This window comes from Terrapene carolina, unplaced genomic scaffold, assembly GCF_002925995.2.
Source record: "Terrapene carolina triunguis isolate 2854851 unplaced genomic scaffold, T_m_triunguis-2.0 Scaffold580, whole genome shotgun sequence".
NCBI classification, from domain to species: domain Eukaryota; kingdom Metazoa; phylum Chordata; order Testudines; family Emydidae; genus Terrapene; species Terrapene triunguis.
Window position 1 is genome coordinate 9289886 of NW_020664931.1, and position 12967 is coordinate 9302852.

Sequence of the window (12967 nt, forward strand, 5' to 3'; positions counted from 1 at the left end):
GCTTGGGAGGCGCTCCTTCTAAATATCCACAAACCTACATCATTAACCACCTTCAAATTCCCCTTAAACTCCTTTGCCACAATGTCTACAAAAAACTCAACCATTAGGCCACTGGTACGCTAAGACCACTGCCAACATACTGATCAATATTGTCTCATTGTTTCCTTGTACTCTCCCATATGTCTGTATCCATCTGATGTCTCTTGTTTTAGACTTAGATTGTAAACTCTTTGGAGTGGGGACCATCTTTTTGTTCTGTGCTTGTATAACACCTATCACAATGGGGTCCTGGTCCATGACTAGGGCTCCTAGGTGCAACACTAATAAAAGAATAATGATAATAAAATAAAATAACAATAATGGCTATTATTTATTTCCAATTCAGCAGAAAGCTATGGAATAGCGTGATGTTGTGTCTGCTGATTTTTTAGTACATCAGCATAATGCAGGGTGCAGTCTGGTCTCCCACGTTTAAGAAAGATTAATTCAAACTGGAACAGGTGCAGAGAAGGGCTACTAGGATGATCAGAGGAATGGAAAGCCTACCTTACGAGAGGAGAGACTCAAAGAGCTTGGCTTGTTTAGCCTAATCAAAAGAAGGCTGAGGGGAGATATGATTGTTCTCTATAAATACATCAGAGGGATAAATAAATACCAGGGTGGGGGAGGAGTTAAGTGTCAGTGTTGACATAAGAACTAATGGATATAAACTGGCCATCACCAAATTTAGCCTTGAAATTAGATGAAGGTTTCTAACCATCAGAGGAGTGAAGTTCTGGAACAGCCTTCCAAGGGGAGCAGTGGAGGCAAAAAACCTAACTGGCCTCAAGATTGAGCTTGCTAAGTTTATGGGTGGGGATGGTCTGAAGAGACTCCCTACTATGGAATGTAGCCAATCTGCAACTGCTAGCAGCAAATATCTCCAAGGGACTAGTGATGGGACACTAGATGGGGAGGGCTCTGAGTTACTACAGAGAATTTGTTCCCATCTGTCTTGCTGGTGGGTCTTGCCCACAGGCTCAGGGTCTAACTAACTTGTCTTTGGGACTGGGAACAAATTTTCCCCTAAATCAGATTGGTAGAGACTCTGAGGGTTTTTCGCCTTCCTCTGCAGCATAGAGCATGGGTCACTTGCTGGTTTAAATTTGTGTAAAGAGTGGATTCTCTAAGTCTTTAAATCATGATTTGAGGACTTCAGTAACTCAGCCAGAGGTTAGGGGTCTATTACAGGAGTGGGTGGGCAAGGTTCTGTGGCCTGCAATGTGCCTGCAGTCAGACTAGATGATCATGATGGTTCCTTCTGGTCTATGAGTCTATAAGAGAACAAACTATGGCATACACATTTTCATTTTCCTAGGGTTAATGGCATCCAACATTTTCCTTGGGGAATTTATCAGGTCTTCCATCTGCACACTAACAGCCACATTCTTCATTGGATTATGCTTCAAGCAAGCCCACTGAAACCAACAGGTTTGCCTGGTTACAAGGTAACAAAGGGGAGAATTTGCGCTAGTGCTAAATGCTAAATCTACCTAGAGTGTACACTGACTGCATGCAACAAGATATTAGCAAGAGATGTTAAGAGTAACAAGAAGGGTTTCTTCCGGTATGTTAGCAACAAGAAGAAAGTCAAGGAAAGTGTGGGCCCCTTACTGAATGAGGGAGGCAACCTAATGACAGAGGATGTGGAAAAAGCTAATGTACTCAATGCTTTTTTTGCCTCTGTCTTCACGAACAAGGTCAGCTCCCAGACTGCTGTACTGGGCAGCACAGCATGGGGAGGAGGTGACCAGCCCTCTGTGGAGAAAGAAGTGGTTCGGGACTGTGACAGGTTGGATCACAGAAACCCCCTTGGGAGCTGCCACCCGATGTGCCAAGACTACCCCTGCTTCTGTTTTCCCTGCCAGCTCAGGACTCCAGCACCCTGTCTTGCTGAGTCAGACACTTCTGTCTGACTCCAACACAGACCAAGGGTCTGAATCACTTGTCCCAAAACTGCAAGTTTACCCAAAAACAGCTCACAGGAGTGTGCTTGTCTTTAGCACTCAGATGCCCAACTCCCAATGGGGTCTAAACCCAGATAAATCCGTTTTACCCTGCATAAAGCTTATGCAGGGCAAACTCATAAATTGTTCGCCCTCTATAACACTGATAGAGAGATATGCACAGTTGTTTGCTCCCCCAGGTATTAATACATACTCTGAGTAAATTACTAAATAAAAAGTGATTTTATTAAGTACAGACAGTAGGATTTAAGTGGTTCCAAGTAGTAACAGACAGAACAAAGTAAGTCACAAGCAAAATAAAATAAAATGCGCAAATCTATGCCTAATCAAACTAAATACAGATAATCTCACCCTCAGAGATGCTTCAGTAAGTTTTTCTCAGACTGGACACCTTCCAGGCCTGGGCACAATTCTTTCCCCTGGTACAGCTCTTGTTCCAGCTTAGGTGTTAGCTAGGGGTTTCTCCATGATGGCTCCTCTCCCCCTCTCTTCTGTTCCACCCCTTTATATATCTTTTGCATAAGGCGGGAACCCTTTGTCCCTCTGGTTTCCACCCCCCCTCACTGGAAAAGCACCAGGTTAAAGATGGATTCCAGTTCAGGATCACATGTCACTGCAAGACTTCATTACTCACTTGCCAGCACACACATATACAGGAAGACTCACAGGTAAATACAGCCATCTGCAGACAATGGGAGTCGTCAAGATTCCAAACCATCCTTAATGGCCCACATTTTACATAATTACAATAGGCCCTCAGAGTTATGTTTTATATTTCTAGTTTTAGATACAAGAGTGGTACATTTCTACAAATAGGATGATCACACTCAGTAGATTATGAGCTTTGTAATGATACCTTACAAGAGACCTTTTGCATGAAGCATATCCCAGTTACATTATATTCACTTATATTTTTATAAAACCATATAGACTGCACAACGTCACAGGGACTATTTAGAAAAGCTGGATGAGCACAAATCCATGGGGCTGGATGCGCTGCATCCGAGGGTGCTAAAGGAGTTGGCAGATGTGATTGCAGAGCCACTGGCCATTATCTTTGAAAACTCATGGCGATCGGGGGAGGTCCCGGATGACTGGAATAAGGTTAGTAGTGCCCATCTTTAAAAAAGGGAAGAAGGAGGATTCGGGGAACTGCAGGCCAGTCAGCCTCACCTCAGTCCCTGGAAAAATCATGGAGCAGGTCCTCAAGGAATCAATTCTGAAGCACTTAGAGGAGAGAAAAGTGATCAGGAACAGCCAGCATGGATTCACCAAGGGCAAATCATGCCTGACTAACCTAATTGCCTTCTATGAGGAGATAACTGGCTCTGTGGATGAGGGGAAAGCAGTGGATGTGTTATTCCTTGACTTTAGCAAAGCTTTTGATACGGTCTCCCACAGTATTCTTGCTGGCAAGTTAAAGAAGTATGGGCTGGATGAATGGACTATAAGGTGGATAGAAAGCTGGCTAGCTCATCGAGCTCAACGGGTAGTGATCAATGGCTCCATCTCTAGTTGGCAGCCAGTATCAAGCGGAGTGCCCCAAGGGTCGGTCCTGGGGCCAGTTTTGGTCAATATCTTCATTAATGATCTGAAGGATGGCGTGGACTGCACCCTCAGCAAGTTTGCAGATGACACTAAACTGGGAGGAGTGGTAAATACACTAGAGGGTAGGGATAGGATACAGAGGGACCTAGACAAACTAGAGGATTGGGCCAAAAAAAACCTGATGAGGTTCAACAAGGACAAGTGCAGAGTCCTGCATTTAGGACGGAAGAATCCCATGCACTGCTACAGACTAGGGACCAAATGGCTAGGCAGCAGTTCTGCGAAAAGGACCTAGGGGTTACAGTGGACGAGAAGCTGGATATGAGTCAACAGTGTGCCCTTGTTGCCAAGAAGGCTAACGGCATTTTGGGCTGTATAAGTAGGGGCATTGCCAGCAGATCGAGGGACGTGATCATTCCCCTCTATTCAACATTGGTGAGGCCTCATCTCGAGTACTGTGTCTGGTTTTGGACCCCACACTACAAGAAGGATGTGGAAAAATTGGAAAGAGTCCAGCAAAGGGCAACAAAAATGATTAGGGGGCTGGAGCACATGACTTATGAGGAGAGGCTGAGGGAACTGGGATTGTTTAGTCTGCAGAAGAGAAGAATGAGGGGGGATTTGATAGCTGCTTTCAACTACCTGAAAGGGGGTTCCAAAGAGGATGGATCTAGACTGTTCTCAGTGGTACCAGATGACAGAACAAGGAGTAATGGTCTCAAGTTGCAGTGGGGGAGGTTTAGGTTGGATATTAGGAAAAACTTTTTCATTAGGAGGGTGGTGAAGCACTGGAATGGGTTACCTAGGGAGATGGTGGAATCTCCTTCCTTAGAGGTTTTTAAGGTCAGGCTTGACAAAGCCCTGGCTGGTATGATTTAGTGGGGAATTGGTCCTGCTTTGAGCAGGGGGTTGGACTAGATGACCTCCTGAGGTCCCTTCCAACCCTGATATTCTATTCTATGATTCTATGCAACGTAGGTAGTATATAAACATTATAATTGCTAGCTACAACCTGAACCCCCCTATTAGCCAAGCATTTTGGCAGCTATGTAAGAGCTACTAGAGGGTATGAAAATATCTGCATTCAAGTTACCTGAAGTTCATTCTTGGTTTCCTTATTTTTAATCCAAATTTTGCCCTGAGTCTGTGGATCAATTAACAAAGGATAACGAGCTGCTTTCGTGGCAATAATTCCATTCTGTATGGATAGGTCATCGTTTGGCAGTCCTTGGAGGTTCCACTCACTGATGGTCGGAGCATCAATCAACATCTCTGTAAGGTTTAGGTTGTTGCCAAATGGGATTTTCCGGGTTTTCATTTCCTTTTGCCAATCATTTAACAACAGATTGCGGAACTCTTGGTTAAAAGGACCAGAATACGATAGAAAAGCTGTAGCCAGCAACACATCTCCTAAAAAAAAAAAGCACAAGATACTGAAACACTGTGACAGCTTTGTTAGGGTAATACATGTGCTTGGATGAAACAAACAAGAGAGACAGGCAAAGCTTCCAACGGGACCTACAGTATAATTTTTTGTGTAAGGGCAGATTTATTTGCTTGACTGTGCTGTGTGCAAAATATCACTGAAAATGTTTTTTTTTTCTAATTCTAACCTCATGATTTTATTGAGTCTTTGGGACCATTTAAAAAATCTAGTTTTTCAAAGGTGTTCTGAAAATTCCCAGTGTATCATACCAGCAAGTATCTGTTGTCTGGCTATAATGAAAGAAGGACAGGAGACATTTGACATGGGTTTAATTAGGCCGCAACAGTATTATTAGATGTCTGGGACTACCCGGCAGATAAAAGTGTACAGTACAGGTAACCCCATGTTTATTCCGTAATTATCTGGGGGGCTTCCACCAGCTCCCCCTATTTTTCCATCCAGGTCTCTCCAGCAAATCCATTGCCGGGATTTTACCATCCACCCCCCTCGTAGGAGGGTTAAGGTGGGCTATACGAATGGGGGGGGTGGCTCCATGCCATACCAATCACAGAAGTCCCTAACCGTCCCCCGTTCACTCCTTTAACAAACACCTCTTTTTAAGTCTTTTTCCAAGCCATTTATCCGGTCACTGTATGCCTTCCCTATGGAGTACCTGCACTGGTCATCCGCCACAAGGAGGCACCAGCAATTAGTTTGGCTGCCTCCAAGACTGCTCCGTGTAAAACAGAGCTTCCGGTGCAGGGCTGCCCCTTTTAAACCCTGCATTCCTAGGGGGTGAGTCAACGACCACATGTCCCCTTTTGCAACAGTTTTCATCTCCACCCCCTCCCTGCCCCCAGCCCTAAAGCACTGGTCCCTTCATTCAGCCAGCCAGCCAAATACTCCCCACACTTAAAGGTGCAGGAGGGTCACTCTCTTGTCTTGCTTCTCGTAGTCATTAATCTTTAGCCTCAGGGTGGGGGAAGGTCTGGTGCTGATGGTCTTTGTCAGCTTTGGGGGTTTTCCCCTCTCCCTGCTCTGCAATGAAACACTGAAAAGCCAGGGTGCAGGAGAAATAGACATCCCAGGCAGGAGGCAGCAACAGCACAGTGCCTATTGTTGGCAGGAGGCTGGAAGAGCAGAGTTTTTCCCCCAGTCACATCCTTGCTCAGTGCAGAGAGCCCAACCTAGCCTGAGAAAACAGGGAGGTGTGTGCACAAAATACTGCATCCCCGGGTACATCTACACGGCACACTCACTCACTGCAACATGTAGAGTGCACATACTGCACACACACCCTACCACAGGTATAAATAATAGCACAGATGGTGAGGCACTGCTTACGTGATCAAAGACATGCCAGAACTTATGGTATATATATTACATGGGGTCTCTGTATGCCCAAGCAGTGTCTCTCCCATCTAACTGCTATTTTTAGCAGTGTTCATCTCACTGCCTCCCTGCTGCCAGAGCATTTCCCCACCGCAGTGGAAGGCTCCAAAAGTGGGTGCTGCCTAGCATTTCCCCGCTGCCTCCCCCTGCCAGAGCCCGACACTGATGCATATAGCTACACAACACAATATGGATGCAGCTGGCTTTTCACTTTGGCATGTAGCTACCCATGCCACACATGCCAGAGCTGTAACAGTGTAGACATAGCTCCAGTGTCTCCTTCAGTAATGGGAGTGAAAGTAGGGAATACCCTTATGTTTTGATATATTCCAGGCACCCATGATTTGATTCAACAAAAGGAACATGTTCAGTTGTATCCATGATTTTTCTAATTCCACAGCAGTTATCTACATGGCATGCTAATGTAATCATTAAGATCTGTGATCTCTGTTGGACAGGATCTAAACTGTTCAACCAACATTTTTGCAGTGGATAAATGAATTTATTTTCCAGCTCAAGAAGCAGGGGCTTGGGTATTTGGAGCATAAGGGCTTGAGTTCATTCCCATTAATTTCCCAGTGACCCTGGCACACATCATGGCCACTGTTACAGTCTATGTGGCCATGGACGTTACATGTTATCAGAAGAAAAATTTAACACCTGTGAAACTGGTATTTTTAAAAGTGGTTTATATCTCCTTGCATTATTTGGATGGTATCGTAGATTCAGAGCTTTGATAGATACTGAAGACTAAATCCAATCCAAATGCCCAGCAAGAATAACAAAACAGTTAACTGTTAAGTAGTTAAAGTTATTTCCACCCAGCAGTGCAAATTATAGAAATCAAGAAAATAAAAAAGTGAGTTCAACCTTCACACAATATAGTACCAGTCCCCAAGCACTAGTCCCCCACCATCAGGACTCCACCAACCACCACACTAATATCCTCCAACACTATCATGTTAGTTTATAACCAAGACTAGACGGTTAATGACTCTTTTTAAATCAAAAGTTTAGATTCTGAAAATTATGGCAACAGTATTAGTAGACAAAAATTTTTTAAATGATTATCATTGTGTAGAGAGAAACTGATGAGCAATAATGTAAATATATAGAAGCAAAGTGGTCAACTTTCAAAGTCGTTTATTCCTTATAATTTTTACAGTATAGAAAAATCTATTTTTAATCTCAAAAACCACAAATTTACTAGCAGGATCTGAAGAAGGTTACTTACTGTAAATATACTTATAACTCAAAGTATTCATTGGAAAATTGTCCAAAAAGTTATTCTATCCTTGAAGAATAAATGGTCTAAGTGTGGGGAGGATACACTCTATTATTCATACAGAACAATTAATCTCTATTTCAGGCACAAATCTTAACATCTTTAGCTATACAAACTATGCTGCTTCTGTAATAGTCATCATTCACATGTCACCCTCTACTAGCTGCAGTCCACAGATTATACTCCCTAATATTACTATATAAGCATGAAAGTATCATGAGTTACCACTAGTTTTATATGCTGTACAAACTATTTTGTACCTTACTATGTGCATCTTGCTTTTATGTAGTGTTTCTCACCCAAAGATGACAAAAAGTGCTTTACAAAGAGAATTAGACTTTATCCTCATTTTAGAGCTAAAGAAACTGAGACACAGAGGAGGTTAAGTGACTTGTCCAAAGTCACCTAAAGAAGTCACTTGCAGGGCAGGAATAGAACCCAGGTGACTCATAGACTCATAGACTTTAAGGTCAGAAGGGACCAATATGGTCATCTAGTCTGACCCCCCGCATGATGCAGGCCACAAAAGCTGACCACCCCACTTTCCCTTAACTCTGCTGTTGAAGTCTCCAGATCGTGATCTAAAGACTTCAAGTCGCAGAGAATTTTCCAGCTTGCGACCCCTGCCCTATGCTGCGGAGGAAGGCGAAAAACCTCCAGGGCCAGTGACCTTAGTTTCACTCCAGTTCATAGTCACAGGGAGAGTTCACAGTAAGTCTGTATAATGAAAAATTATGCTTACCCACAAGCCTCTTAGTTTGTGCAGCAAACTCTTTACTCTGTTCAGTCCATCTCTCTTTTTCACCTGCTAGACCACTTATAAGACTGGAGGCTGTTTGCATCTTATGTCTGCAACGTTCTGCATCTTCAAGTAAGGTCTACAGACCACACAAAAAAACACTGATTGGAAGTGGAAGGAAAAACCTACTTTTAATTAAACCCTTAATGGCATAATGACTCACAAATAGTACTTTAATATTTACTGTATTACCATATGCCAAGTATCATAGTTAAGGCTGCGTGTCTGTCACGGAGGTCACAGAAGTCATGGATTCCGTGACTTTCCGTGACCTCTGTGACTTCTGCAGCAGCTGGTACTGGCTCAGGGGCTGTGCACCTGGGCAGCCCCTGGGCCAGCATCAGCAGTTTGGATGTGTGGGAGGTAGTTCTGGGCTAGGGCAGGGGGTTGGGGTGTGGGGTGGCGCTTACCTGGGGGGGGCCTCCCTGGCTCCCACCAGCATGTCCCTGCAGCTCGTAGGCAGAGGGGCCAGGGGGTTCCACATATTGCCTGTGCCCGCAGGCCCCGCCCATGAAGCTCTGTAGTGAGACCGCCTGGCTCCCGACGGCCCCTGAGAGAGAGGAGCCAGAACAGGCACCCAAGTGGGCGGAGCCACCGCCACCTGTTCCCGCCCCCCGGAAGTCAAGGGGCGGGACAGGAAGTATAAAAGCCAGGCCCCAGCACTCAGTTGGGGCCGAGCGGCCAGAGAGAACAGACGCTCCTGCTCGGGCTCCGGCAAGACCGAGCCTCCCCAGAGCCAGATACCCGGACGCTGCGAGACCGAGCCTCCCCAGAGCCAGGTACCCCGAGGCGGACTCGCCGAGCCTGCCCCAAGAGCGGTACCCCTAGGAGCGTCCCGAGCGTCCCCCTGACCCAAGACCGGAGGAGCGGCCCGACCTAGACAGCCCTCAGCAAACCGAGGAGCCCATGGTCTGGGACCCCGCTGCCGAGCCCAGCGATGAGCAGGTACCAATGGAGGAGGAGGAGATGGGAAGTGGCCCGGGGATAGCAGACCCCGAGCCTATGTCAGTGTGTTGCGGTCAGGATCCCCACTGACCCCGCGGCAGACGGACTGCTGCGGATAGGGCCCCGGGCTGGAACACAGTGGAGTGGGTGGGCCTGTGTTCCCCCTGCCACCCCCACACCGGGTGGCAGTCTCTCCTCCTCCCTGCCCAAGGGCCAGAACTGCCCCAAAGGGGGACCGATCCCCTGGAACTATTGTTTGCTGCCCCGCCCTGACTAAGGGCCTGGGCGTCCTAACTTTGTTTGTGCTCAGCTCCTGCTGCAAGGACCTGAGCCTCCTTGGACTATTGATTGTTGCCTCGCCCTGCCTAAGGGCCTGGGCTTCCTGACTTTGCTATTGCTCAGCTCCTGCCACCAGGACCTGAGCCCCTGGGACTACTGATTGTTGCCCCGCCCCGCCTAAGGGCCTGGGCGTCCTGACTTTGCTATTGCTCAGCTCCTGCCACCAGGACCTGAGCCCCCTTAACTATTGTGTGTTGCCCCGCCCTGAGCTAGCGTTTGGACTTATTTGACGCTGTAATTGCCCAGCTCCGGCTGCAAGACCCGGAGCGTAGAACTGATTTGTTGTACAGCCCCGACTGGGGGCTGGAGCTCCTTGCAAAGGCAGGGTGCCTTTTGTTTAGCTCCTGCCCTGAGGGGCGGAACCCCGAGACCCTCAAAACCCGAGGACTGATTTGGGCCGCGTAGTGAGGCGGCCTGGCTCCCGACGGCCCCTGAGAGGGCACGACCCCCGCACCGGACTATTACAAGCTCCCATTGCTTGCGGTTCCCGGCCAATGGGAGCTGTGGAGCTGGCACTTCTGGCGGGAGCAGCGCACGGAGCCCCCCTGACCACCATTCCCCCTAGGAGCTGCAGGGACACACGGAGACGAGTAGGGAGCCTGCAAGCCCTGCCAACCTTCCCCCACCCAGCAGCAGCAGGGGGCCCAGGCCATGCACCGCCGTCACCCGCATCCCCCCCAGCACCGGCGGGGGGCCTGGGCAACCCTCCTCCCCAGCACCAGCGGCATCCCCAGACGGCCCCCCACCAAGCACCCATGGCCTCCCGGCCCAAGTTTTAGTTAGGGGTATATAGTAAAAGTCATGGACAGGTCACGGGCCGTGAATTTTTGTTTACTGCCCATGACCTGTCCATTACTTTTACTAAAAATACCCGTGACTAAAATGTGGCCTTAGTCCTAGTGGCCTTAGTCAGAGCACGTAAAACTGAAATGCTCCATCACTATGCATTATCGTCAAAGAATGGATGCATATTTGGGCCTGCTCCATACAATTGTATATAAGGGATCAGGGGCACAACAGGACCCAACCTTTCCCATAAACACTGCAGCCCAACCACACAGTCAGGACTCTGGGCAGAGTCTACAGCATGCTGCCTAGCCCTGCCCACGGCTCAGACCCCCAGAGACACATCTCACAGGGGGTCACAGAGAACACACACTCACTCCAGTGGCTCCTGGTCCCTTCCCCTAGTGGACAACTATATGGCATAGGCGCTATGTGCAGGATCATGCATTCTGGGTCACACCTGTGGCTGCCCCAACCCAGGATGGAGCTACTGAGTCAAGCTGGATGGTTGAGCTTTCTCTGTGGCTACGAGGGCGGCCGAATCTGCAGCACAGAGCAGCTGGAGCAATACAGACCACAGATCCATCATGGGAACCTCAGGGCTGGAACAGGTGGGAGGAGTCCAGGGCTGAGGAGGACTTGAAGAGATGGTCCCTAGAAGGGGAAGATCCCATACCACTGTGCAGTGCGGGGAGCTTCCATCTGTGTCCCGGGGGATAGGGATGCCTCCTATATGTCATTGTGCGTGGCATAGGAGGGACCAAAGGGGACCCAGTTACTGCCCCCGAGACACTGTCACAAAATCTATCTCTGAATTAAAATTTCAGGCAGATCTGACAACCTCAGGGAGACTCTCATACGTAATTCCCCCTCCTCCACATCATGTGCTTAGGGTGACCAGACAGCAAGTGTGAAAAATCAGGATGGGGGTGGGGGGTAATAGGAGCCTATATAAGAAAAAGACCCAAAAATCGGGACTGTCCCTATAAAATCTGGACATCTGGTCACCCTACATGTGCTTGACCCTAAATACCCAAACCAGAACCCTCTGGCCCTTCATTAGGAAAATTCTGGTTGTGCCTCTTCATGGGAACCTTTGAATTTTGTTTTAATTTTTTTACGGTACGCATGTATGTTAAGTGCTGGTGAAAGGTGGGTGACATCTGCCAGCCTGGGAGCTTAAAGTCCACAATTTCAAATGTCTGTGCACAGAAATATTCACATATTCATGTAACAAATGCAGTGTTCAATGCATGAAGCTTTGTGCTACATACACAGTGGGTTTTAATGAGGCAGAAAAGTGGGCCAGGAAAGTATATGAGAAAGCAAAAAAAAAAAAAAAAAAAGAAGGATGTCCCCCAAAAATTCAAATTTTGTTCCCTAAATTCTCCATTTCAAAGGACAATAGTGAGTTTGAGGAGATGCACTGTATTTTGTGGTTGCATAAATAGTATCAGTGACTAAAACAGTCAAAGAGTATCTTAATGTAAGGAATACTGCACCTGTTTTTCCGTCATGGCTTTTTCATACTCTGCCTGTACAAAATCTAATTCAGCTTGTTTGTCATCCAACTCTGCTTGGGCTTTCTGCAGATCTAGCATGGCAGTGGCAAGGCGATTCTCCTGGACTGCCAAATTAGCCTACAAAATATACATATGCAAAGCAAATCATACACAGAATGTTTCAAAGCATTTGATATAAAGCACATCTCAATTAAAGCTTCATAGCATTATATTTAAAATCTAAACTGCTCTGTATAATTAAGCTATTACTCAGAATCCTTTCAATTCAATTGTCTGACAGACTGAATTCTGCTACAATTCTCAGCTGCAATTCTGTGGTAAAACACTTCGCAGGAGGGGATAAAGCATTTCACTCAGATGACCCTCCACATTTTCTCGGACTACATGTGTACAGAGAACACATTTCTGATTTCAAATATAAACATCACAGACCTATAGCTATTCCATGCTCAGATCATGTCCTTCTAATTCCTTCTTATTGAGTATCAATCTGTTCTTTGAAAGGTCTCAAAGTATAAAGGAGATAATCAACCATCTCATCTAAAATACAGTACTAACAAGCCAGTACTACAGGTCATGTAATGCCCTAATTTATGATACAAATCCCATGCTTATATTAAGAGTTTTGTGAATGTAGATAAAGGGTTGTAGGTAGGCCAGGTCCTTGGCCTTATGGTTTGCCCTTCTCGGTCAGCAGAAAGCAACTGGAAAATGGCCATATAGGGGGTAGCTGGGGATTCCTTTGACATAGAGAGTTATGCAGCTAGCAGAGACAGCTCCACACCAGACACTCCTGGGCCCCCTCAATATAAGAGCAGCACTGAGATAAGACAGCAATGCCTTGCACTCCTGCAACAGCCAACTGGAATCATGGCTCCTAAGAGGCCATTCCTGCTGGTGTTGGTAAAATTAGCTCTC

General features: G+C 46.8%; 1 protein-coding gene across 1 annotated transcript in view; it reads right to left on the reverse strand.

Annotated features, from left to right (window-relative positions):
- The window catches only part of DNAH5 (dynein axonemal heavy chain 5), a 215721-nt gene that overhangs the window by 60405 nt on the left and 142349 nt on the right, over window positions 1-12967 (reverse strand). The window contains exons 59-61 of the mRNA XM_026659120.1: window positions 12029-12166; window positions 8400-8535; window positions 4648-4964 (exon numbers count right to left, since the gene is read on the reverse strand). Of these exons, the coding sequence (XP_026514905.1) occupies window positions 4648-4964; window positions 8400-8535; window positions 12029-12166 (591 nt within the window). The remainder of the gene's footprint in view (window positions 1-4647; window positions 4965-8399; window positions 8536-12028; window positions 12167-12967) is intronic.